The 27995-nt window shown below is 41.1% G+C and overlaps 1 protein-coding gene across 1 annotated transcript in view; it reads right to left on the bottom strand.

Moving 5' to 3' along the window:
- The window catches only part of Tbx15 (T-box transcription factor 15), a 107328-nt gene that overhangs the window by 17399 nt on the left and 61934 nt on the right, over positions 1-27995 (bottom strand). Inside the window, exons 3-6 of the mRNA XM_005334930.4 lie at positions 26957-27058; positions 25005-25176; positions 23773-23940; positions 12670-12734 (exon numbers count right to left, since the gene is read on the bottom strand). Coding sequence (XP_005334987.1) covers positions 12670-12734; positions 23773-23940; positions 25005-25176; positions 26957-27058 — 507 coding nt within the window. The remainder of the gene's footprint in view (positions 1-12669; positions 12735-23772; positions 23941-25004; positions 25177-26956; positions 27059-27995) is intronic.

The following is a 27995-nucleotide window of genomic DNA, read 5'->3' on the forward strand; positions in this document are numbered from 1 at the left end:
TCCTTTGGATGTCTATTCCAAGTTTTTCCTGTGGTACACATTATTTACCTACTCTCCATAATTTTATATTAGTTTTGTAAAATTTTTCATTTTTATTTTTTTAAGTGAATTCATTGCCTGAGAGATGAAGAAAAGCTGCCTTAGGCAACCATGGTTCATTGACACATGCCCCACAATGGGTCTCTTTGGGTCTGTTGCACACCAACAGATATCATCTCTGAGATTTCCAATCAGAGATGGTCAAATTGGCAAATGTCCCGCTCTTGCTCATTTTCCCCTGTGAGCCAGTTGCTCCAGTGACAACACAAGACATGCCCAAACACCCTTTCTTCAGGCCTCTGGCTGCCACTCCCTCTCTTATTTCCAGGACTTTTCTCTTTAGACCTGTCAATGTGTTTGCTGGTCAACCAAGAGAATGTGCTAAACAGAAGAGGCGGGGACGGAAGGAGGAAAAGCAAGCCAAAGAGCTCTCTCACAAATTATTGACGCCTCAAGATCGACTGATCTGGAAAAATAACCAGACTGTTAAAGAAATATCCTTCCAATCTCATTTTTTTTTAAATGGCAGGCAGGATCAACCCTCCAAAGTTCAGCAGATGTTTGAAAATTAAAACAATAATCATGAAAACATTCAGCAGACTCTGACGCATCGTTTCTGCTTTCTACTTGTCTTGAGGTAGGGAATTTCTTTTTATTGTTTCTTGCATTTATTTTCTCTTTAGTCCTCTCTGGCTCATCTTTAACTATGCTTCATACTACTTGCTGGTGATAAAGGGAACCTATGCAATGGGTTGATAAGACCATTGGTCATCTCTCAAAGGCTAAGGGTAACTTAATGTGACAGGGGTTTTGAGATCATAAAGGAGTTATTTGATCAGGGGGAGAAATATGTGCTAAGTTCAGGAGATATAAAGGGCCTTCACTCTTTAGGGGCATGATTTTCCATGCCCCAATGTCTAACACAATGCCTGTTCCACGGTGAGACCTCAACTGATATCCTTTAGGAGTATCCTGTTCAATAAAAAGAGAACAATGGGTAAATGACTAATTTCTGAGCTATGCGATACACCGGAGACACATAGATATCATGGCACCTCAAGCAAGTAGTACTTAATATACCTGGAAAACTTAAGGAAGACTCCACAAAGGGACCAGTTATTTAACCTTATTTATAAAATGTACTCAGCAGCCTTCCATTCAGACAAGAGGCATTAAGGGCTTTCTCTACTAAGAAACAGTATGTGCAATGACTTAGAGGCATGGAAGAGAAGGAGTGTTCTGGAAATTGAAAACAAGTCAAGGTGATGGAAGTTCAGGGTGTGAAATGACATAGACACCATAGGCATTTATTCCAGGTTCCGTGTTCAGATTTCAACTCATGGGTGGTGGTGTGTCTCCTTTCCTTTCTCATACTGTTCCAGTATTTGAAAAGACTCAGAACCAGGATATTGTTTCTGGTCTTATTATTACTATGACCCAACATTCTTAGACTGTCCTTGCTCCATCGAGGAGATGAGGTCAAACCTTCCACACTTCCTTCTCTTTCACTAGATTTGGAGTCAGCTCCAACATCAATAATATCTTGATTATTCAATATACTTCTTGTCCAGGAATATTCTAAAATACTTCCCAGTAGAGTTCTGCAAATTGAGTAAAAAAATCAAACATTCATTCCAATCTTAGCTTCAGTTGATACAATGAGTATATTTACACTATCAAGTAGTTGTCATCAATGTGCCTCCTCCAACAGCTTGGAAGAAGAAGTAGCCAATGGAAAGATGCTTGGAGTTAAATTAAAATTGTTCATCCCAGAGTGAGTCCCACTTTGGAATTCCTGCCCACTCCCAAAACACACACACACACACACACACACACACACACACACACACACACAGACTTGGAGTTTGAATCGGTAGTAATGACAGTCCAAGAAGAGTTTTCACTGCCTTAAGAAGTATGACCAAAATTCCATAATAATACTAAGCAGACTGGAACGTTCCTACTTGGATTTGGTAATACTAAAAATCACATGAGGGGCGGATTAGCATCACAGTTAAGAGCACTGGCTCTGGAGCTAAACTGCCTGGATTCAAATGGCAACCCTGCTTGTTATTCGTGCAACCTTGGCCAAGTTATATAACCTCTTCATGCCAAAGGCTCCCTATGTATAATATGGAGATCATGATAATATTTTCTCCTAATTGTTATTTATTAAGCACGGATTGATTGAAGACAAACTATACCCAAACAAGGAAGAAAACATAGTGAAAGACTGAGGACCACTGGTCTTAACTCCAGCAAAACAAATCTAAATCATTATGCTCAGGTGGGGGCCTGTAAGAGCAGAATACATCTTACTCCACTGGAATTCAGAACCATATGTTACCTAATTCCTTTTCTCATCTCTCCTCAAAGAACCGAAAGCTATCCTTCAAGCCCCTGTAGGCCTCATTATCTTGCAGATATTTCAGACTTCAATATGTTAGCCATTAAAGAGACGTCACTCTGCCGAATGACACCATCCCTGGGCAAGAGCCATAGATAATAAAACAATTGCCAACTTCCCCTGGCAAAGCCATACGGCCAAGAGGACAATGGTGGAAAAGGTTCACAAAAAGGGAGAGAGAACAAATAATAAGGCAGAGAAAAATGTTAAGTACTTGCTAAAAGACCACAAGCCAGGGGACATGATGAACAGCTATGGCCTCGGTGAATAGGAGGAGATCAGCGGGCTGCTGCTGCCAAAATCCAGCACAGGGCCAGCTACCTTGAACTTTAGATGCAGTGGCGCTTGCGAAGGAGTCCAGCACTGATGACTTCCATAGATCTGTGCTAAGCAGCAGAAGCCACCCACGCCAGGGACAACAAAAAAAGTATGCAAAATCTACAGGGGCTAGCGAGATTGCCAGGAAAGAGCAGGATGAGATTGGCTGGAAAAATATAGCCAATGGCTCCAGAGAGAACAAATGAAAACAGAAATTCAACAGGAGGGACACACTTGGGACATTGTGTGTGTTGAAAAAGGGCAAGTGGACAGCTTATTGGCTCTAGGTTTGCTATGTGAGCCTTCAAGAGCAACAGGGAGCCAGAGATGGATGAGGGCATGGATTCTGCTGACTGGCAAGCTGTGCCTAAAGAGGAGTGCGAAATCCTTCTCTGGATGCTGGGCCTGGCTGGATTTGCAAATACCGATAGCCAGTCTTCGCTATATTCAGTTTTACCACAGGCAAATCTCCCCAGGGGAAATGCTACACTTCAATGTGGTGGTAAAAACGAACAATTTGGACTTCAGGCACTATGTGCAGTAATTGTCGCTCTGGTTTGTATTCTTATGATTTGAATGGCTAGAAATGAATGACGTTCAGTTATATGAAATTGCTGTTATTTTGCTATTTTTGGTCAATAAATATAGCGGGGTTTCCTATGTTTAGCTCAATAGATGAAGGTGTAGATTTGAGTTACTTGTTTATAACAGACAACTGTCCTACCAGATGTTACGTAGGGTCCACCCTGCATCCTTTGCCCCCCTCCTCTCCAAGAAAAATGGTTTCATATCTAAGCAAAAATGAACAGGCCCTAGGATTTTTCTAGCTAATTTTCCCTATATACTTCTTTTCCTTTCTGCTAACATTATGTGCTTGAATTCCTCATTGTCACACTCCTCTCTCTATTGGATGTTGGAAGAAGCATCTGGGCCTATGACAGTGGTTCTTCATTTCATAACCAAGGCTTAAGCTGCTTAAGTGAGGATCCTAGAAAAATCCCTTATTCCCCAATATTTTCACCATCGCCATTAGAGAATAACTCCTTCCCTGGAGGTAAGTATTAATTTGACCAAGCATCCACTTTCAACAGATACATCTACTCTCCAGGCAGTGAAGGATCCTCAATCCCTGGAATGTTATGTATTGGGACTTAAGGCATCACAAAGGACTGCCTCCGGCCATGTTCCCAGCAAACAGGAGTGTTGGCTGGACACATTCTGAGAATGAGCTCACTCTCAGATTTCCTCTTGGACCTCATACTTATTGTTTCTTCAGTGGGGGGGGGCAACCCATTAAAATTACTTATCCATATAGAGCAACCTCCCACAAGACAGGACTTGTCCCTGGCTCCTTTCTGACAATGCCCGAGTTGTGAAACTCAATTGTTCAGGCCTCCATTAGTGGACTCCAGAAAAAACACACCCTCCCCCAAAGCTGTGGTAATTTCCTGGGCAATAGATGGGCCATTCTGTGAATCCGATCCTACTTTCCTATGTATAGATATGAATATACCACAGTGAATCTCACCTCCATGTAATATCAACAGACACTAATTTTAAAAAAAAAATGCTATAAATAGAGGAAAAATCGGTAGAGGAGAGAAAAGGGAACAGGAATACATAGAAGGAGAGGGAAAGGAGAAATCCTGAAGACTAAATCAGAGCAAATTATATTCCATGCTTGCACAATTAGGTCAAAATGAACCCTAAAATAGGTGTAACTAAAATGAACTAATAAAAAAAAAAAAGATGGGCCATTCTACCTGTGATCTGTCATGGAAATAACATCAGTGACTTCTCAGACTTGCAAACATCAACATGAACATCCAAACATGCCAGATGGAACAGCTCTCCTTGCAGCTGGAATGGAGGCTGGGAGTTCAAATACAACCCAAGGTTAAAGGTATGATGAAGGGCACTGGCAGGAAAGAACCCACTCATCGCACTTGTAAGTTCATAGAGCCCCTCACTCCACAGACAGATCATAATTTTGATCCTCTCCTTTCTGTGTATGTGTTTGTTTTGGAGGAAGTCCCCGGGAATTAATAAAATTTCCCAAGCTGACTTGGGTTTTCTGTAAAATCTTGGCAGCCACCCCTGAAAGAGACACCGCTCTCCCATCAGACATGTCTAGATGACCCATAGTGTCCTCTTGCCCTCTGCTCCTTTGGTTCCCCCTTTAACAGGTAGGGTCTCTGCAGTTGTTGCTCCCTCTAGCTGAGCAATGCTGGCTCCCCAGCCCTATGGGTAGATGTCCCTCCCAAGGCTGTTTCTCAATGGTGAGACCCTGCAGAGAGGTTTGCTTCTCTTCAGCTTCCTGACCCCTACCTTCCCTTTGGTATTCTCAGCAAGGAGGTGCTCCCCTCCACCATAAGCATAATACCTCACAGTTCCCTACCGGGCAACCTTTCTCAAAAAAAAAAAAAAAAAAACTCATTTTGCTTTAGCCCAGCTTCTGGGAACTTCTTTTCTGAGGCTCAGAGAAACTGAAAATGGGTGGATGCCCTGCTTCAGAGAGCCAGGAAGCTCAGCCATGCCCCCGCTATCTGGACTCAGATCAGATGATCTCCAGGGTGTCTAAGCAACAATCAGGCCAGGTTAGTGCCTTACAGAAGAAACCAGCCTCAGATTTAAATCCAAAGCACTGTTAGCCTTTCAGACTAACTAATAATGTTTATATGATTCACTCTATCTTCCCTTCTCACGGGATGTCCAAAACTAGCTCCCAGATGCTGCTCTCCTTAATTTGCTCTTGGTTGGGACAAGGCTTTCTCAAGCTAGTGTCCCCAGTTCTAAACTTCTCTGCCACTCATCAACACTGTTTTGAATGACGAACAATTACTTCATTCTATACACGAGGCACCGTGGGAGAAATTTATGAGCATAAACTTGAAAAGGTACAGTCCCAGCCTTCCAAGAGCTTACATTCCCACAGGGGATGAAGCCCAGGAACACAGACCATAAGACAAAACATAATCTGAAGCTAAAGGAATCTATTTTCTGAACCCAGAACTAGGAAGGTGTTACCATCTCCTCCTGGTAGCAGAGGTCTCCCGGAGGTAACTCTGGATATTGCACCCTGAGACCTGAATGAAAATGAACATACGTTGACCTCTACTCAAAATCAGATTTAGGACAAAAAGTTTTTGAGAAATCTAGAAGTGGAACAGCTTACAAATAAACACAATCTCCCTCCCGTTAAAGAGAAAATTCTTAGGAACAAAATCTGTCAGTGTCTCTACTCCAAAAGGAATAACTAGCTATTATTATTATTATTATCCTCACAACATGAACCCACACTTTCTCCTTCTCTCTCTCTCCCTCTCCCTCCCCTCTCTCTCTCTCACACATACACACCACACACACACACACACACGCCACACATACACATACACGTCTTCTTATACACATATACATATCCTTATACACACATCCTCATACACACAGAGACACGCACAGAGGCTCTCCATGAAGACTTCTCGTCAGGGGCATAATTACATGGCATGGAAGGGAGCAGCACTCCAAGTACAGCCTGAAGGGTGGAGGCCTTCTCACACCGAAGCCTGTGCCTGACGCTTCCTAAAGAAGCAGAGAGAACAATGAAAGGCTTTGATGATGGTGGCACCACTGGGCTGACCATGTGTGCTCCCTGGAGCTCCTACTGGGATTCTGGACAGTCCAGTGAATATTCCCTCTTGTCTTCCTCCAAGTTCAGAATCAATTCTGGGAAACACATAGGCACCTAACACAATGAACCCCAAGATACCAATTTTACTGCTGGGGTAATTGTCTGGGGACCGCGCAGATCGTGAGCAGGCCAGAGCTGCCCCGAAAGGTGCTGACCCCCTCCAGCTGCAGGCCTCCTCTGCTAGGCTCGCCACCCAACAGGACAGCTTGGGATGCGTGCTGTCAGCAGACAAGCAGTCACTGGTTCCCAGGAGAGGAAGAAGAAAGGGACTGGAAACCAGGACACTTCTCCCTCTTTCTATTAAAATATGAAGAATGGCAGCTAGTGTCCTTAGCCACAAGCTCCCTCCACACTCTTCTGTGTGCTTCGGAGGACACAGCTGTCAGCCGGGCTACACTCTGATGGTTTTGAGTGTGAGAGGCTCCAGGCCCAGGAGACCCTCATGAGGCATCTGAAGAAAGTGCAGTGGGTGGCTGCATCCTGCCATCTTTCCCCTCACACGCCTCCCTTCCCCAGCCTCTGGATCACGCTGGGATGGATTGAGATCGACAAACCTGAACGTGTTTTGGTTTGAGGTTTGGCAAACCCTGTAACTCCAAAGTATTCCACAAATGTTTTGTGTTCTGCAAAACCAGAAAACATTGGCCAAGCACTTTCCCCCCTAATTTTTAAGCCCATGTGTTTTTAAAGGAAATGTAATCCGTATGTCTTGGGTACATTTATATGCAACTCATCAAGCCATGCCCCTTGGTATGAGTCACTTGATGTCTAAAATGCATGGGGAAGATCTTAGATTTATAATAGCTGTTAGCACAAGAAAGGCAACAGATGAGGCACTGGCTGGAAGGTGGTAAACTGGGTCCTGATGCTGGCACAGAACCAACAGTTCCCAGGAGATTTGCAAACAATTCTCTATATCCTTGCGCATCAATCTTTCCCATCTGCAAAATGGCATTAGGAATTCTTGCCATCAGATCCTGCAAGCAGTCAGTGTGAATTAAATCACTGGGCAGCTGGTGATTATCAGGTAATTTTAAATTTTTTTCAAGAGGAAAATACAAAAGCCCTTTACTTGCCCTAACAAGTTTATTTTAATTTCTAGCTTATTTTAATCTAGCTTCTCAGAGTGCTGGAAGAGAAAAACAGCTTCTACGTTTCATCATTCATCCTTGCCCTATTGTGAGACTTCTGACTTCAGCATCATTCTCTCACAGCCTCACCTGATGGAGAAGGGCAGGCTGGCTTCCCATGCTTCACCAGGGAATCCTTGTTTACAGAGCCTACAAGTAATAGGTGAAGTCCTAGGGTACAGTTCAGAGACAGACTGAGAATATACAGGTTGCTTTATTGGGAAAGAGGTGATTCTGAGTGACTTGAGTAGTGTTTTTAAGTAAATGAAGAGTTTGTGGAGGAAGGATTATGTTCTCAATTATCTATTGAAAATACAATGTCAAGTGTAAACTGATAGCATGATAAAGCACAAAGTGCACAGGCTTCAAACTCAGGCAGATTTCGTTTTAATTCCTGCTCCAACCTTTACGGTGTGACAGTAGAAAAGCTGCTTAATCTCTCTGTGCTTCATTTTTCTTATTTGCAAGACACAGATTGTTTTGAAGATTAGAGAAAACATAAATAAAGGGTCCAGAAAACATAATTTTTAATTCACAGTTAACTGATGTGATTATTATAGTACTTAAAGTAGCTTGCAGGGTTTTCCTTTTTTTCTTTTTTTTTAAATTGACAGATTTTTATGTGGTACACATAGTGATAATTTAATACATGTATGCAATTAATCTGCTCAGGGCAATTAGCATTTCCATTTTCTTAAACACACATCACACACCATTTCTCTTTCTTTCTTTCTTTCTTTCTTTTTTTATTTCATATTAAATTTTTATTTATTTATTTAATTTATTTTAAATTTTATTTATTTTTTTTAATTTTTATTATTAGTTGTTCAAAACATTACATAGCTCTTGACATATCATATTTCATACATTTGATTCAAGTGGGTTATGAACTCCCATTTTTATTCCGTATACAGATTGCAGAATCACATCGGTTACACTCTTTTTTTATTTTGGCAGTGCTAGGGATCAAACCACCCAGCATCTCAAACACAACCATGCTAGACAGGTGCTCTACCACTGAACTATATCCCCAGCTCATACATGTTTCATTTCTTTGAATTGGGAAGCTTCAACTTCTCTCCCCTCTCTTCAAATACTTTCTAAAATATTTAAATTTTTGTGAACTCTAGTCACACTACAGTGCTAGAGAACATTCCAACTTACACTTCTTATGTAACTGCTTTTTGGTACCCATTACCCAACCTGCCTCTAACCTCGCTCCCCTCTACCCTTCCCAACCTCTAGTGACCAGGGTTCTATTCTTTGTTTCTATAAAATCAACTTTCAGCTCCCGTGAGTGAGAACATGCAGTACTTGTCTTTCTGTGCCTGGCTTATTTTACTGAACATAAGGACCAGTTCCATCCACGTTTGCACAAATGACAGGATTTCATTGTTTCTATGTAGTGTTCAGATTTTGATGAGACATTAATGAAAACTTTCCACACTATCAAAAAATAAATAAATGAAGCACTGAACTAGGCTCATGAGGATCCATGATTCTGTTTTCCTGGATTCCTTATGCAGTAAAACAGCCCACTAGGCAGGACAGACAAACAACCTTCTGCCTGAGCAGGGCAAATGATGAGTCAAGGTCCCTTCTAGCCCAGTGAGGAGCCAGAAGGACTTCAGCACTTTGCTAAGATGCCATCAGTACCTCCTGGCAGAGGGAAATCCTGTAACATGCAATGGTCTTATTCTCCAGGTGGAAGTGTGGCTCTGTTTCCTGGTGCACCGGTCTAATGCTGGTCAACATGGCCTACTTCATCATACCTTTGTACCTCCTGTTTCCATGCTGCTCAGACACGTTCTTGAGCAGGGACCCATATGCTCTAGCCACAGAGTCTCCTCTAGGTCATGCAAACACAACCAGCATATGCCTGTCTCTGCAGTTGCTATTTTCTCTACCTGGAATTAGGTAAATACCTGGATACTTCCCGAGCATCAGTCATAACACTCTGTCACAGAGACTATCACTGGGTGCCCTACAGAAGCAGCTCCCATGCCCATCCTACCTCTTAACTGATTTATATTTCTCTTAACACTGGCCAACAACTGACATATATATATTTCTTGATACCTGCACAATATAGACAAAAAACAATCACCAAAGTATATTTAGAGGGCAATTTTCAAGGGTAAGGTGAACATTAATAGGAAAATATTAGCTTTAGGAATCAACCAACCTTAGAAAAAGTGGCCAAATTCTCTGAAAAACAAGGAAGAAAATGACAAAGAAAAAACAAAAAACAATTTTCTAAGTGCCAAGAAGAAAATAAATATTAAACGCTACTGGAGATACAGAAGGAATGAAAGAGAAATAGCTGAATAACTAACGTCAGGTAGGTTTGGCTTGGAGACTGGAGACAGAGAATATATAGACAGCAGAAATTCTTAACTTTGGAGATGGTCCTTCCTGAAAATCTGAAGGAAACTATAGAATTCTCCACCAGAAAAATGTGTATCTGCTCATCCACGCACAGTTTTACATGCCATATCTTAGAATTCACAGAAATTCAATTCACTTGAAATCCATTCATGGAGTCCTAGCTGAAGATTATAAATGCCCTGGCCACATGAGGCCCACCAATCACGAATGTCCTACCCCCAAGAATCACCATCCAGGCAGGTCTAGAACCTTCCATGAAAGCCCAGCTTCTGTTTTTTTTACCTCCTCATCACTATCTAGGTCTTCAGTGAGCCCAGACTGCAGAGCCTTGGAAAAGAGGCCACAGGAAGTAGCCTTTGGTGACCTGGACATAGAATCTAAGCTAGTGGGGAGGAAGAGGATAGAATGGAAACAATAGGTATTCTCTCTTCAATGGCTTACCTCTGAAAATAGAGGCCTTCGTATTGTTTTAACTGAAAGCTCAAGAAACAGGAAAGCATTTGGCTCGAGGCCCACAGGCCTGAGTTCTAGTGTGTCTACCACTAACGAATCGCTTGACCTAGAACATATTACTCGATGTTGTTATCAGAAAACTGGAAGTTTAAGTGGATTCTCTATTCAAAGAATGTGACCTTAAGAATTTTGAGGTAAATAGAATTTTACAGAAATCTAAAATGTGTTTTGAATATATGCGAGTTTGGTAAGAAGTGCTTGCATAAATCATTTTGTAAAGGAAATGATCACCATGACTGATTTTTAACATAAATCTGAGCTATAATATAGTCGTGCATTGCTGACAGGAGCGCATTCTGAGGAATGCACCCTTAGGCAATTTAGTACTTGTGTGAACATTATAGTGTCCTTACACAAACCAGGATGGTGTAGCCTACCACCCACCTACCTTATATGGTACATAGCCTATCGTAGGAGCAATCTGTCCTTGACTAAAAACGTCATTAGGTGGCGCATGACTATATAATGAGCTACATATTTCATAAAGTGTTCTAAATATAAGTTTCTGGTTTACTCAAGAACTCTGGCAGAGAGAATACCAAAGATAACTTCTGACAATCTGTCATCCAGATGCAAAGAAATGCCGGCAAATTATGAAAGACGTCTGACCATTAAAGAGTTGTTGCAAAGCCTACTACGCACTATGAGAGACATACATGTCACATTTGCTGATATGGTGTTGTCTAAATCAGATGGAATTTTCTAATGGAATCACCTTACATAGATGTGGCTTCCCTAGCCATTTCAGCTCTCTCCTTATTTTCCGTGGCTAACTAATTTTAACTTTGCATAGGAAAAAGTGCGATAGGAAGAATTTAGAGAGAAGAAAGAAGAATCAACAGTCAGAAAAAAAGCACAGTCTCTAAGTCCAGTTACAACAGGAGTACTACGAACGTCAGCAATGCCTAGGAGTGTCACCAGATAACAACCTAGTCACACTGACAGGGCAGGACGTCAAGCAAGGCCATGTTTTAGAACCTCTCTTCTCCACCCCACCCCGACCCCATGCCAAAAATATCACTTGGTATTTTATTTCACCTTCTAAATGCAGGTAATTGCCACCGGTGATAAAATGCCAGGGGCATAGTGGGACTAGAAGGAGAAAACCAGGGAATTCAGGGTTCTGTTCTTGAACTGGAAGAACATCTTGTTCCTTTACAAACAGTAGGACAGGACGATGTTACCACCCAACCCCTAAATGTATATGATTTGAGGGATAAATCCCTTTTGTTGTGCTAGAGTTTTACATTCTCTTCCCACACTGTCTTAAAAGAATAAACATTTCTTGAAAATGGTTGGTTAACAATCCCATCCCACAGTTGTGGAATGGAACTTCTTAAAGCTTGAATTTATGCATATTATAGATTAAAATGAATAATTAAACATTCATGTGTTGTAAATGTATTTTTTAAAGGACAAATGCTAAGAGTCTTGAGTTTTACAATCAAGTAGCATTCTACTGGTCTCAGTTTGAAGTGGGTTTTTAAAATTTGCTTAGCTTCCATTTTTGAAACTTCCCCAAAGTACTGGGAATTCATCGTGTGTTTATTAAAAACAAAAACAAAGATATATGGTAGTATTTCCTAAATACAACACTGCCCTGTGTATGAAGAGGTACTTTTACTAAAATTTATGTTATGTTGTTGCTTCCAAAGAAACTCTTCATTCTAAAGCAGGAAACAGTTATGTATTTTGGGACTATTTCTTGGAGTACAAAGATTAATATATTTTTGTAAACGTTAGCTCATAAAGGTAGTAATTTTCTGTAATTTTTTATTTGTCCACAACTCCTCGTTTCCTGATCATGCAAAATGTAGGAGCTATCACTGCAAGTGCTATAGGCACTCATAGATACTTATCAGAGAAAAAAATAGGAACTTTTGGATAATCAATTACCATATACCCTGTTTTAAGAAACTGAATTACCAAATATGATTGGGAAGAGGACAGCATGAGAGATTGAATCTGGTGATGGGGATGGTGTTCACAGTGAATTTGGAGATGCGCCTATAGGGGGCAGATTTTTCCGTCCTTGGATCAGCTGTCAAATTCTCTTTGCAGGGGCGGGGTGGAGGGCACCCCAGCATTTTCAAACCATCAGGAGCCATTAGCCCCCAGGGAGGTATGGGGAAAGTTGTGTCATACAGAAAAAGAACATCACTGAGTCTCTTCCCAGTTTTTCTTACCTGTTTCTCCCAGAATCTCTGAATCCTTTAGCAAAAGGGTTTCTGTCAATTTTTAATCTGGTGATCTGAAAACAAACAGATATGAATTGTTTTGAAATCAAGTGATTTCTTTTTGTGCTACTCCCAGAAAATTAACAAAAAAGTCATTCTATTAATAACAGCTGTTGCTTTTATTTAGTTTCTTTTTAGTTTGAGATTTAAATTGAAGTTTGATATAGGACTTGGGCCTGGCATGCAGATGTGTGACTAGTTTCTCTCAAATCCAAGGTTTGCCCCGTATGTGACTGTAAAAAATCTCTCCTACTCACCTTCCTTGCCCCAAAATGGTGATAAATCACTTGCCTAGATAGACCTTGAAATGAAAAACTGGGCAATGGTCAGGTCTATGATACCTGACATACAGAGGCACTTTCAAAATACATGTTGAATGAATGTCGTGCAAGTGACTAAATAATGAATCAATCAGACCACCAGATGATCAGCCTCAGCCTGGAAGATACAAATGATAGACTACAATTCCCATTTCCCTTAAATTGTGCTTTTCTCACCACCAGGAATTTGTTCATTTAATGGCCTGAAGTGTTCTTGTAAAACAAAACAAAACAAACAAACAAAGACAGTGGTTAGACTTTTGCTAGGCTTTTACTGCAAAGGAGAAATCTTTAAATGTTTGAGTGAGGCAGGACGCAGCTCATCTCAGCAAGTCTCCAAGACTCATAAGCAAATCAGAAGAAATAGAGAAGCTGCTTAGGCTGAGCCAAGCTGGCACATCCACTTGCATCACCTATGTTGGACAGGCCCTAGGGCTGCCTAGTTTATGCCCCAGTGCACCCTTCTTAGTTCCAACAACCCCTGCCATGATTGCATATATCACCCTCCTGCCTCTGGACTAGAACAAGCCTGACCAACATATTCCATATGCACCTTAGTGTTTTTTACTTTCAGCCTCCGCCATAGGAGGCATTTTGAAACCTTTGTGTCTGAACCAGATGTTAATGTCTTACTACATTCAAGCCATAGGGGTGGGAGCTTAGGAAGCTGTGGAGAGACAGGAAGGCACTCTCAATGCAAGGTAATTCTAGAAAGAAGAAAATCTCATTATCTAAGACCATCTTCACTTTTCTGAAAACTGCAGAACTTATCACTTAAGACCACGACACTTGTCTCCTGTGCTGTGACTCTCTCCTGGTCCCTCTTCCAGCTCACTTTGTCAGAGTGGAATTTCCCAAAGCCACAGCCTTTAAAAGTCTTCCAAATGCAATGTGAGATTCTGAGGAACAGACTCTGACTTGAAAGAACCATGCTGGCTTCAAGGTTATTTTTCTCCCTCAGCGTCCCTTGCTTCTAGAACGGCACACTAATAACGTAGCACTAATAATGTAGCCAGAGCAATTTTACATCTATTTTATAGACCAGAGCAGGAGCCTGAAGGTTTGGCTTTCTAAAGTCCAGTGTCTGCCATGTGAATACTGTATTGAGTTTAAAGAGTGTCACTGCTTTTCTGTGTTTGACTTAAAATCAGTTTTTTCTTCCTTCCATAATCCACAGCAATAAACCACACACCATATTTTCTTTTCAAGTTGGGGTTATAATATTTTATTTTTCTCTTTCAAGTTGGCTTATTCTGTCCAACTCATTTATGATAGGGGTTTCTGATATATGATTGTGCTGCCACGTTTTGGGGGCCTCCGCAGACCCCGTAAATAAAACGACATTCTTATTTCATGGGGCAGCGAGAAATGGTGGAAAACCTAATTCCCACAGCTCGCTGGAGCCCAGGCCAAGGGGTCTGCGTGGAAATTTAATAGACAAATACCATCAAATGTTGGGGAACATAACACTTCTGTCCTTGTTTCAAAGCTTTTAACGGGAGATTTAGAGAGTTTTATGGGTAGCAGAGTTGTGTCATCCCTTTCCCCATGCACAAGAAAAGAGCAGGCGTGTATGCAAATAGAGACGATATAAAACAGAACTCCATCAGGTTTCCAATGAAGCAAAGTGCCCTGACGGCTCAGAGGAAGTCACAATCACGCCAAGTTGAAGGGCACTGAAGTCTCATTGAGAGACAGTAGATGAACCAGGCCCTGAAAAAAATGCATAGGATTTTAACAAAAAAAAAAAAATGCAAGAAGATGAAAAAGAGACAGGGGAAGCATTTCATAAGAAAGGCCAAATACCAGTCGGAGCGTCAAAGTGGGAAAGAAGTGCACATAGTCAAGAAACACCGAAGAGTCCGACTTAACCAGAGCCTTGGCTACGGGAAGAGAAGCAATGAAAAGAGAAGGCTCCAGAAGCTCGCTTGAGGTCACAGCATGAAAAGCCCTTTACTACTTTAATGCTCAAGCATTCAGATTACTCAAGCGGCAGAAGAGACCAATTTTAGTTATATAAACCAAATTATGATCCCAGTTAATGCTGGTGCTGAAGACTTTGGCTATGTGTACAAAGGGAAACAGGGGACGTGTTTTGGAGACCTAAATCAACGTATTCTTAACCTCAATAATCCTTAGTTTCGTCCCATGATTCCCAGATCAAGAGGCAGCCCAGTTGACTCAGATCTGCTGAGTGTCTTCCACAGGACAGAAAGATGCAAATGACAGCTGAGCCGTAAGGCTTGCTGTCCCGGTGGAAGGCAAGGATAGAATAAAAGGTGAATTCTTATCCGGTAGAAAAGGAAGTTAAAAAAATCCTTTCTCTCTGAACTGGGTGCAGTGGTGAACACCCGTAATCTCAGCTACTGATGAAGTTGAGGCAGGAAGATCACAAGTTCAAGGCCAGCTTGGGCAACTTAGCAAGACGCTGTCTCAAAATTTAAAATATTATAATAAAAAGGGCTGGAAATATACTCAGTGGTAGAATGCTAGCCTAGTGTGTTTGAGGTCCTGGGTTCAATCCCTAGGACCAAAAAAATAAAATAAAATAAAATCCTTCCTTCCCATACCATAGTGGAGCATGAGATAAAAGAAGACAGAAAGGGGAAAGCAAGCAGTTAGATGTCATGTGCCTTAGCTCTCAACTCCAAGAGACTTAGGAAACTGGCAGAGTGACCTCCATATACTCTTAGGGGTGGCTGGCCCTGACACAGATGTGCTACAGCCTCAACAGCAGTCAAACAGAGGGCCTGGGTAAGACCTGAGATGAGGCTGAGCTAGCAAGGGAGACCCACGAGGCCCTGACCAAGGCAAGAATACAAAGTTCAATCTCAGCAATCTCTTAGCAGCAGAACTTATCGGCATCAGGGAACCAAGGAAGATCAGACCAGATACCCCACAGCGGAGGACAGTAAACCTAGTGAATAGCACAGGGACCAAAGCAACCATGAAAATGATACAAAAATCTGTTACCTCTAGCCTGCGTATGCACCATACAACTAGAGGTCACGGAATACAGCAGAGAAGAGGCAAAATAACAAAAACTAAACACACCCAAAATGACTCAAGTTACACGAGGGGATACTGACCCAAAGAAGAAGTATAAAGTTACACTGTCCCTTACCCTAATATATGATCCAGGGATTTTTATAAGAAGCAGCTATAGAAATGTATACATGTATGTATACCTATGTATTATTTTATATAGCTACATAGGTTCTATATATTTGTCTACACCCAGAAAGAGAGCACATTCGACTAGTTAATTTTTAATCCTACTTCACAATTACACTTAACAATTAGAGCCAAATATGACTGTCTTATCTGTACTTTTCTGTACTTATCATCTCTTGACTGAACTACTCTGAATGACCTCAAAACTGATCTCCTTTCTTCTGCTCCTGTTGCTGTCCAATCTCTTCTCTACGCAGCAGCCCAGATGATCCCTGCTAATGCATACCTGGATCATGACGTTCTCTCGGGGCCAACCACTGTGCAGAATTCAGTGCAAGCTCCTTATGGAGGCTGCCTCCAGCTCACTCTCCAACACCAACCCCATTCCTATGCCTTGGTCCAAAGGCTCCACTGGAATGTGCTGAGCTCTTTCCCTGCATGAGGCATTCACCCTTGCACTATCCATGCACTCTACTTTTCACATAACTGACTCAGGGCTCTAAGTCTCAATCTAAACATTATGTCCTAAGAAATGGCTTCCAATCATCCCCCTCCAAAATAGGATACCTATTCATCTTTTTAACATTTTAAGTGCAACTTTTTTTTTCTTTTTGGTACTAGGGATTGAATCCAGGGATGCCTAGCCACTAAGCCACATCCCCAATCCTTTTTATTTTTTTATTTTGAGACAGGATCTCACTAAGTTACTTAGGGCCTCACTAATTTGTTAAGGTTGGCCTCGAATCTGTGCCTCAAATCTGCAACCCTCCTGTTTCAACCTCCTGAGTTGCTGAGATTACAGGCATGCACCACCACACCCAGCTTAAGTGCACCTTCTCTAATTCCATCTTTGCTCTTGACCTAATTGATAACCAGATACTTCTTTTTTTATTTACATTTTACTCACTCTCTCTCCTTTGAACTGAAAATAGGACCCATATCTATTTTAGATTCCAACTTATTAAGCAGAACCTACTATGGCACATACTGTTCCTCAATAGATATTTGTTCAATAAATACTGAGTGAATGAATGACTAAGTGGGAACCAGGGATCAGCAGTCTTGAAGCCATGACAAGATTTAGAGAGTCTAGACCTAACAACTCTCTTAGTTTTACTTACTTTCACTACAGGCATTACAGATAGAAATGTTCAATGTCCATCCAATCACAACAAGGTCTATCAACTCTCCATGCAGCTAACACTATTCACAGCTGTAGTGTCCAGATGTGGTCCAGTGATAAAGTGAAGACAGAAGATAAAGAGGCTGTGAAGCAGGTTTTCTTCCCCCACTGATTTTCTTTCCATAACCTTTCATACTGATTTGTTTCTTCTTAGTTATTGAAGACTGTAAAGTGGGGGTGGGTGTTGACTTGCTACCACTAATTTTAATCATTGTCACTGACATTTTTACATAGCAACATAGAAGCAGTTAATAAATAAGGTTTCTCTCACAGTGCACAGAGCAGACTTAAATAGCACAGTCTCCAAAGAAAGTGAACCTTGAATAACCTGCATATGATTTTACAGAACTGAGGCTAAAAGGGCCTTTCCTTATTAGCAATCTCTGAGTTTTTCTTATTTTTTTCCCATGCTGCTTGAACAGTTTTCCATCAATCAGAGGAAAAAAAAATTTAAAACCTTAGCTTATACCAAAAAAAAATCTGCATTGATTTAATTGGAAAGGTAAAGCAAAACTGGCTCTAGAGTACAGGATGTAATGAGTGACTCAGAAATCCTACAGGATCTGCTTCCACAAACCTGGCGGTGGTTTCAGAATTCCAATCTGGTTCATGTAGCCAATTCTCATCAAGAAATAAGACTGTAACCTGGGGAAAACGAGGCTACGTCTTTTTGAAATCTAGTTTCCTGTTTGGGAAAAGGAAAAAATGAACGTTGAGCAGTCTTTTCCCATAGAGAAGACAAAGACTGCAATGGAAATTCCCCCACTGAATCCATAAGGACACACAGTATCCGGGTCTTCCAAGAAAAAGCAGAGGGTATTAAGTCACCTTTCTTCCCACTCTACCAACCTACTCTCCACAATGAGATTCTGGACATGGTATACCTTTCCCCCTTCCGCAGACTTATTGATTGGCATCATGAGAGCAAATAATAGTAAATAACAACTTCAGAATTCTAGAAACCCTGAGATCTACAGGTTAGGCAGCAAAGATATGAAGATAGGATGGAAAAGCAAAAAATAGCCATGAAAATCAAAACACTTCATTCACACATCATATCCAAAGAAGCAGAAGTGCAGATGTGTACAGAAACCAGCAGTGGTGGCATGTTAGCTAATCATTCACTCAGGTATACAGTCATTTGCAAAGCATGTATCAGTGCCATGTGCTCTGGGACAGATGCAAGTATCTTAGAATTATGGACATGCCAGAATCCTTCATCTTAATTTATAGTTCTGGGCTTTAGAACTTCACAGGCCAATTCTAATCCCTCCCCAACATTTGAGGCTTCAACATTTATATCCCAATTTTTTTTGTTCTACCATATAAAGAAATCAACATCTCTCTACTTTCCTGCTATTTCACAAAACAGATGACATTCTATATCAGAAAACAGAATAATGATTAGTCCTATTAAATTGAATATTTACATCTATAAAAAGTCTCTATATTGGCTTTATTTTTTCTCATTTTTCAGGGTACCATAAAAAAATTCTCCATAGACGGACACTGATTCAGACCAAGTCATCAATTTGTGAATGAGAATCTCAAGGTAGAGTGATTTGTCAAAGGCTGTACTGTACTGTCCATCCGCTGCAGAGTTGGGTCTAGAAATGCAACTCTCTAAATTCCCAATTAGTATTCTCTACCATATCACACACCATATTTTTCGGAAAAAGTATATTCATCTCCAAAAGGTCAAAATTGAGAGGAAGATTGGACACACACATACAAGGTTCTCATACTAACACTAATGTGACAAGGGGCCATGAGAGGACAGTGCCCCCGCAGTTCTAAGGAGGCAGAGCTCATGGGCAGCTGAAAAAGGTAGAGGTTGCAGTGGGTGGCGTTTTCAACAAACTTCCAGAGCAGAAGGAATCCAGCTAGATAACGATGAGGGGGAAGAACATGCCTGGGAAAGAAAACTATATGGAGAAGAAGCAAAGCAGCTACAACGTTCGACAGTAAAAATCAAACTACTGCACTCCTACAGATAAGTGATGAAAGAAATGGAAATGAACCTAGAAATTAAGTTTATGACTAGGTACAGAGGACATTCACGAAAAGACTTGAGATCCTGGACTTTACTGCCTAGGCCCTAAAGGGTCTTGGACAATTTTTCATAGATAATTGATGCAATCAGTGCTGTGCTTTAGCAAGATCCATCTAGCAATGATGGATGGAATGGATCTTGAGACATTCTGCTTGCAGTCCAGGCGACCTGATTGGAAGCGATGTTGGGAGGCAAAGGTATGAGGAGTGCAGGGCCAGATAAGGGCAGAAGCAATGAGATTAGGGAAAAAATATATATATTCTGTCAGTAGAAGCAGAGTCTAGAAGCAGATTGCACATGGAAAGTCAGATTTCCCACCTGAGAGACAAACAGGAAGCCATCCGAAACAGAGACTTTAATGACAGGAAGGATTGGAAGGGTCAAAAATGAATAGAAGAATTGGGAACGTTTTTCTCAGAAGCAAAACAGGATATTCCTACCTCTTCAAATGTGGAGTTGCTAAGAATGTATTGGTCCAGAATATTGTAGGAGTTTCTTAAATTGTTCATAGACATGAATGTTTAGAAACATGAATGTTTACAGAATTCTAATAATTTTCAACATTTGAAAAACAGGTGTTTTGGCCTCAGTGTGAGGGTGACAAATTGCTTCTGATCCTCATTAAAAATCATGCAGAAAAAAAAAAAGAAGAAATTAGAATTCCAGAGTTATCAGGGACTTTGGAAATCATAGGCCAACTCTTTATTCTAGAAGAATTGGAAGACTAGAGAGAGAGACAGTCATATAACTTGCTCAGAGTGACATAGAGAACTAGTGAAAATTTCAGGAACAAAGTCCAGGTCTCCAATTGCTGTCTAGTACGTTGCCGTCTCTGGAACAAAATACTGCTTTTCCTTAGGAAGGCTGGAGACATTTCAGTTATTTCAGTTCCATTCCTTCTACTGTCCTTCCTTCCCTGAGTTCCTCCCAACAAGTTCCTGCGGACACTGAGGACCTACCGCTGGCTTTCATTCTCTCCACTCTCAATAAACCTCCTAACCCTTCCCTTAAAAAAGAAATGGGCAAAGTAAACACTCTATAATGTCAAAGGGAATAAAAACACAGCAATCGGTGAATTCAGCTCACAAAAGAGAACGATTGCTGCTTCCCAGGTCTTTAGTACAAGTCTGAAATTTACTGTTAGGTAATGGCTCCAATCGATAGGATACAGGGCTCAGGTTTTCCCTGGGGGAAAAACCTGTGGTTATTTTTTTTTATTAGAAGGCAATGTATTATATTAAATCATATCTACGCAGCCAAAGGGAATGTTAAACAATCGTGCTTGTTGATTTATCCAGGGACTGGGGCTTGTTGAACAGGCGAAAGCTGTTATCTTGATCTCAAAATGAGCAGAGTTGAGTTTGACTCATCTATTTTAAATGTCAGCACATCATGAATTCATCAATAGGACATGAAGAGGACAGAGAGACCAAACCAGTTAACCTATTGATCATAATCCCTTCTAGAGCCAACCGTAGCTCCTCCAATTCCCAACAACCCATTTTCTGTCTTAATGGGCAGTTCACCCTTTAAACTCACCTCTATCGGCCACTCTGCCTTGCTCCCAGTCACCGAGCAATGCAGGCTGACTACCACTAATTGTATGCCAGGTCTCTGTGGGTGAATTGAGTCCTCATGCCTCTATGAGGCAGGCACATTTTCAGGCCCGGAAACACAAGTGAAAGGGGTCTGAGCAACTTACTTAGGGTCACACAATTTGTCACTGGAAAGGTCAGAAATCAAATCAGGTTTATCTGCTGCCAGATTACATGACCTTAAACATGGCATTCTGCCCCCTCCTCAGCCAAGATGTAGGCAAAATATTTATCTGTGTGGAATGTACTCAGGTGTTAAAGGCCTACACCAAGAGAAAGTGCAGGAAGGGAAAGGAATTTCAAGTCCCCACGTTTGGTCCTCTTTCATTGTTGAAAAAAAGCTATAATTTCTGACTTTTAGCTTGTTTGCAATAGTGCCTCCCCTGAACTCTAGAACTGACCTCACTGAAGTGATACAATGTCCACTCTCCAGGGTTTTAGTTTGTTCTACAAACTAAGTCCTAAAGTTGGAATATTTATTGCTACATCACTACCCTCATGAGAAACTAATGATTAAAATAGTATCTGGGGTTATCCTGGAAAAATTCAATCAGTTACTCAAAGTATTTAGACTCTTTTTTTGGAGAGGTAGGGAGAACTGGGGACTGAACTCGGGTGTACTAGACCACTGAGCTACATCCCCAGCCTTATTCTGTAGTTTATTTAGAGACAGGGTCTCATTGAGTTGCTTAGTGCCTCGCCGTTGCTGAGGCTGTCTTTGAACTCACCATCCACCCACCTCAGGCTCCCAAGTCGCTGGGATTACAGACATGCTCCACTGTACCTGGCTCAAAGTACTTAGATTCTTATTTTCCCTCTTCTGAGCCAGGGTTAATCCCAAGGTTCCTGTTATTACAAAAGCCATATCTATGTTGCTGTTTTGTCTTGTATCAGAGCTTGAAAAATGTTGATTATTAAAGTTTCCTGTATGGTCATCCTATGGCCTCTGAAATTCCACTATCTAAAGTGTTTGAGAATGTGTTTAATAATTTATAAATCACACACAAAATAAACTAAAGCTCTTCTACCTTGGATCAAATGTGGCACCACAAGGATCATCTGAAGTTGAAAACACTGTATACCTCCTGAGGAAAGTCTGACATTCTTAGAGTATGGGACCTTTACTAGACTAAGGAATTATCATGTATCAAATTCCTCTGAGAGTAAAGAAATCTAAGGAATATTGTACAGTTAAACCAGAAAAGACAGAAATGTTCTTTCTTTCTGAGCCAAAGATCACATAACTCACCATCACCTGCCTAGCACATAGTATTTAATAAATAACTAGTATATCAATGCTATTTATTAAATTTGTTATTTATTAAATTTTTAAATGAATTATTTATTTGAAGAAAACTAGTATATAAATGTTTTCCTCACTTGCTTTGAGCACAAAACAAAGTATCCAATACAAATGATGTTAATTATAATAGTATAAGTTCATTTTGCTTTGAGCAGGCACCAAATAAAAATATGCTGATTCATAATCAAGATAAACAAAAATCTCTGTGCTTCAGAAAAGGATTCACTACAGGATCCTTTTAATTAGACAACATGCCAAAAGATAAAATGTGATTTAGAAAAATAGGTTTCACATGCAACTTGTGGAGAATTTCATAAAGTAAGATCACTTTTAAGTCCATCCAGCCACATTCTCTTCAAAAGAAGAACAATGTTTAGAAGCCCACAGTAATTCCAGACGTGACTTCCTCTGCTCCTCCCCCATCCACGCGTCTCCTGCATTAATCTGGCTAGTTCCTAAGTGTGTGTCAATTTCAGAAGAAGTGTCACAATTCCGAGAAAAGTTCCTTAATCCCCAAACCAAGAAACATCCCTTCCACATGTTTGTCATTAAAAATTATTCCACTGTATCATCATTATGTATTTATAAACTTTCACTCAACTGAAAATTCTTCTTAAGGAAAAGAAGCATCCTGATCAGCTCTATTTCTCTACTAAGGCTGAAACATAGTAACGCCTCAATGAATATTCATAGGGTGAATTCGTGTATTGCAGGCGTAAAAACTTAAAAGAGATCTTAGGAGGTGGCTGGTGATCATATGGAGGTAAATTTAATCCTCAAGTGTAAATGGAAGTGGTGAGTCTTAAAGAGTGTGATGGGCTCAATGGCTGATGTGGACTGGTAGAGCAATACACGGAAAGCTTCAGATACGAGGGAAGGAATCACAAAGGAATTCCAAACGATGAGGATTGCTTGACAGGATGTGGAAGAGGTCGTGAGCACAGGTACAAGTACAGAGAGACATGAGGATATCTCAGGAGGTTTGGTCCTCTTGGTCAACAACAGTGTCTCTGGCCGGGCATGACGGCGCACGCCTTGTAATCCCAGTGCTTTGGGAGGCTAAGACAGGAGGATCATGAGTTCAAAGCCACCCTCAGCAAAGGCAAGGCACTAAGCAACTCAGTGAGACCCTGTCTCTAAATAAAATACAAAATAGGGCAGGGAACTTGGCTCAGTGGTCGAGTGCCCCTGAGTTCAATCCCCAGTACAAAAAAAAATAAAATAAAAAATGTCTCTGGTCTAAATGAAGATACACCTGCTGTCTCCAGGCACTGCAGTATTGTCACCCCCAGAGCCCTTTGTGCACTGAAGTCTAGCGTTTCTCATTCTGTCTACCCACTGCTGTGGAGAAGAACTAAGCATTTCTGACCACAAGGAAGAATAAGCTCCTTTAAAAGCAGACACCCTCAAGGGCAGCCTCTTACCTGCTGGTTCTGATAGGCTGTGACTGTGGTGAACACAGTCTCGGGGAAGTTGAATGTTTTCACCCCATCCCCCACAGGGACAGGCTTGGTGGGCGAGAGGTCGCTGCTGAAGTCCTTGCGAATCACATGAACTCGAGGCTGGTATTTGTGCATAGAGTGCAGAATGATCTGAAATCAGAAAAGGACACATTACGCTAGGTTTGGTTTCAAGGTCCCTCTATCTTTTCAAGTTCTCATGCAAAATAAACCCAAGGTGGGACATAATGGAAAGGATACAGATTGGGGGTGAGATGTACAGAAACTGGAAATCAATGTACTCACCCACCACAGGAAGGACTAAGTCAATAGAGAGCATTGTGTGGAAACATGCCGCAAAGCATCCCTCCCATGGATGGTAGATGCGATTTGTTTGCTTTAATCGGAAAAATGCTGAATGACTGTTCTAGCACCAGAGCACATCAGTCCACTAACAGGTCTCAGAACCTCTGCTGTGTGACAGGCTGTTCCCTCCAGTTTCACATTTTCAGCATGGGTTCATGCTATCTTTAAATCCTATATGCTATTATTTGCACTCATGATTGAATTTATAGACATTCTTTCATGTCATGTGAGTATGAATGGTGTGTGTTCTCATTCCTTCAGAAATCCATCATTTCCTTGAAGATAGGAACCATGGTTTTAGCTTCTTCAATCTTGCCATAGCCCGCAGTATGGATTCTTGCAATGAGCGAAAATTCAGTGTATGTTTCCTTGCCAGAGATAAATTAATAACATCAGTTCCTCCAATTATATCTGCAAAACCTTGAGACTTGGTGTTCTCTTGTAAATTCACAAATTTCTTAACAAATCAGCCAAAACTGTCATTCACTTGTTTCCCTTAGTTTATTGCCCCGTGAGTTATTCTACTGGATGTTGTGATTTCTTCTGCCATTGTTTAATTTGTCTTGTGTTTCTGTCTTGCTTCCCTGACTGAACCGTTAAGTCCCCGGAGCAATAGGACTTTGTCTGATAAACACAAGCTGATGCGTAGCAGATGTTTGCTAAATGTTAGATTTGTAATAAATGAAATTTAACTGGATTTAAAAATAAAAATTTTTGTGCTCACTTGCTTAAAATGACTTAAAGTGGCAGAATGATTCTTCTTGTATCTACTCGATAGAGCCTGGAGTTAGTCAGCTCTAAAGCAGAAAGGGGAAGAGGGAGGCAGAGGAAGTTACAATTCTTTAACTCACATGTCCTTGATCATCCAACTCATTGTTGGTCAGCTTGAGTTTGTCGAAGCTGACCACCTGTCTCATCCAGGTGTCTCCAGAAGCAAGAGAATCCGGGTGTATGTAAACCCTGGGAGGCACAGGGGAATCCGCATTGCCAGCCACCATCCACTTGGAGCTGTGATACACGTATCTGAGACAGAGAGGGAGAGCGGAGAATTTAGAGACAGATGCAGACAGGGATGAGGACAAAGAGATGACAAGAATGGAGAAGTAACAGGAATGAGGTAGAGAATATAAATGAGAAAAAAAGAGAAAGGCAGGTAGGTATCCGGGAAAAATGGGACTGACATGGAAATGGACAAGGGAACAGAGCGGAGGAGGGCCGAGAAATGCTGTGGTCAATGATCAAAGCTACATCTCTGGTGGGGAAAACGTTCTCACAGTCCTTTTCCTTTCTTCTCCCTCTCCTTGCCGTGCACCCCTGTGTGCGCACAGGCATCCTGAGCCCGCGTGTCTAGCTAGGGAAGAGGTATTTTACTGCCACCTTTCACCTTCCAAATGCAAACCATATAATCCCTTGGCCACTTGTTCGGGATTTGGTTCCTTATTAAAAACATCTTCCATATTGTTCTATAAAAGGCAGCCATGTGTAGATACCCTCTAAGTCTCTCCTCCTTAACCATTTTCTTGCTGAGAGCCTGAATTCCGAGTGTTTCTAGGAGAACGGAGGTCCTCTGTGCAACCATTCCTACAAATACCACCAAAATCTATTAGGAGCCTCAATTTGAGATTGATCATCTTCCACATTATTTTCCCATAAACACCACTGAACACGAAATGTTGTTGGCAGCAGAAGAGATCAGTTTTCTAGACCCCTCGGCTTCCCCGTGGTACTGAAAAGCCATCTCCAGGGATCTGGTGCTTCCTTGCTTCTCAGTTCCAAAGGACCATGTGAGACCTGGACCTTGGCACACAGAGGCACTCAGTCCAGATTACAACCTCCAAGATCCTTTAAAACATACCGGAATCATCTTCTCTTTTAAGTCCTGCAATCCGGGCCTTGTGTCTCTTGACCAGTTCTCTTCCCCTATCCTGGCCTTCAAATTCAAAGGTTTGGGGCCAAGTTTTCCAACTTTGGATATTTAAAAATAAGCTTTGATTTAATGATTTGACTAGGATTTTTTTTTTCTTGGTACTGGGGATTGAATCCAGAGGTGCTTTACCACTGAACTACATCCCCAGTCCTTTATTTATTTTGCATTTTGAGACAGGTTCTCACTAAATTGCAAGGCTAGCTTCTAACTTGTGATCCTCCTGCTACAGTCTCCTGAGTAGCTGGGATTACAGGCATGCACCACCATGCCTAGCTTTCTAAAATGCTAAAGAAGCTTGGCAGCTTTTTTTTTTTTAATAAGAACTGCATACAAGTCATCCAAGAGACATGGAGATGATGATGGATTTTAGTGGCATTGAGAGAACACTATCTAGCAAACCCATACCCGTATTAAGGACAATAATTCTCACTAACTAGGTGTTCTTCTTGAGGTCTTACCCAATTCTCCATATATTAGGTGTGTGATTGAATATGCTACACTGGCCCATTTTCCCTTCCATTCTCCAAAATAATTCAATCCAACTCATTTAGCATTTCGCAAATCAAATTATTTGAGATTTTAATCAGTTTCAATGTTAACTAGATTCATTTTAGGCTCAAGATACATTTAAACACTTGCTGCCCTAAGAGACACTATAAATTCCTTTTCTGCCTGGAGACCTAGAAAGGATTCAAGATCAAACTATTACTGAGCCCTGTTTCTTATTTCCTCCCTCTAGCTACCACTTCCTGCCTGATACTCTGCCACAAGCCATTGGCATATCCTTGTTCCCTGTACAGTGTGCACTGTTAAAATGTTTCACCTAATGAGTTTAAAGAACTGTCTTGGCATGCTGGCAATTCCCACCATTCCTACCTGTATCTTTTATTGTCCACAGGTACAATGTCCATTGCTATGTAGTACTGCTGGTGTGGATCCAGGCCAGTGATTTTCACTCTCATGGCGGGAAACATCCTCCTGTGAAAAGGAACAGGAAATAAGCTCTTCAGAGTGGGGGGGGGGGAGCACCAGGAGTAAAAGTCTAACCTACTCTTAAGTTTTAAAGATTGTTGATTTGGTTTTCGCTCTGAAAATGATCACTGTGAAATATGGTGGAGACCGACCGATATTGCTGAAACACCATCTATTCTTAGTTTAAATTGCCTTATTTGACGATTCATTCGTTCACTCAAGAGGTTCTGCCATGCCCTATATCTGCTTTATATTTTTAATTAATCTTTAATGTAATATATGCGTTTAGGGGAAAGGGTATAAGCATGTCTCCACACAACATTTCCTATTAGCTATAATCGTCACAAAGATAAACACAATAATTTACCTACTTCTTATTATCCAAGGGACTTTTGACAATTTATTGTAGGTGACTGTAAAATATGTTTGACAGACTGAGTTTATTTTTAAATTGTCGCTCTAAAAATAATCTCAAAAAAGAAATGAGAAAAAGTGAAGGTGCTATCAGTCCTCGCGCCCCCCCCCAAAAAAAAAGTCCACCAAAGTTCCTTTCAATTCATAAAACTGTAGGAACATTTCTGCAAGTTCTCAGGCTGTCAACGTGTGTGTCAGAGGAAGGACCCTGTGGAATAAGGAGCAAATACCAAATGAATTCTAGTGGCCTCTGGGCACTACCTTGTTTCTACCACAATGGCTTGTTAAACTTGCCAAAGCCGGTGAGGTCAGGATATGGCACTTTACAACTTCTCTCATAATTGAGGAGAGGAGGAGAGTGAGCAGACCAAAAGAGGTATTGGGTTTCAACAAGTCTAGAATAAAGTTCACCATTCTTTATCCATAAGAAAGAAGAAAAACACCAAGCTCTTTTGCATCGAGCCAGACATAAAAAGTGCTCAGTTCAAAATTTTGGATTGCCTTGAATATGCTGTAGGGTACTTGTACA

Source organism: Ictidomys tridecemlineatus, chromosome 11 (assembly GCF_052094955.1).
Source record: "Ictidomys tridecemlineatus isolate mIctTri1 chromosome 11, mIctTri1.hap1, whole genome shotgun sequence".
Classification (NCBI taxonomy): Eukaryota; Metazoa; Chordata; class Mammalia; order Rodentia; family Sciuridae; genus Ictidomys; species Ictidomys tridecemlineatus.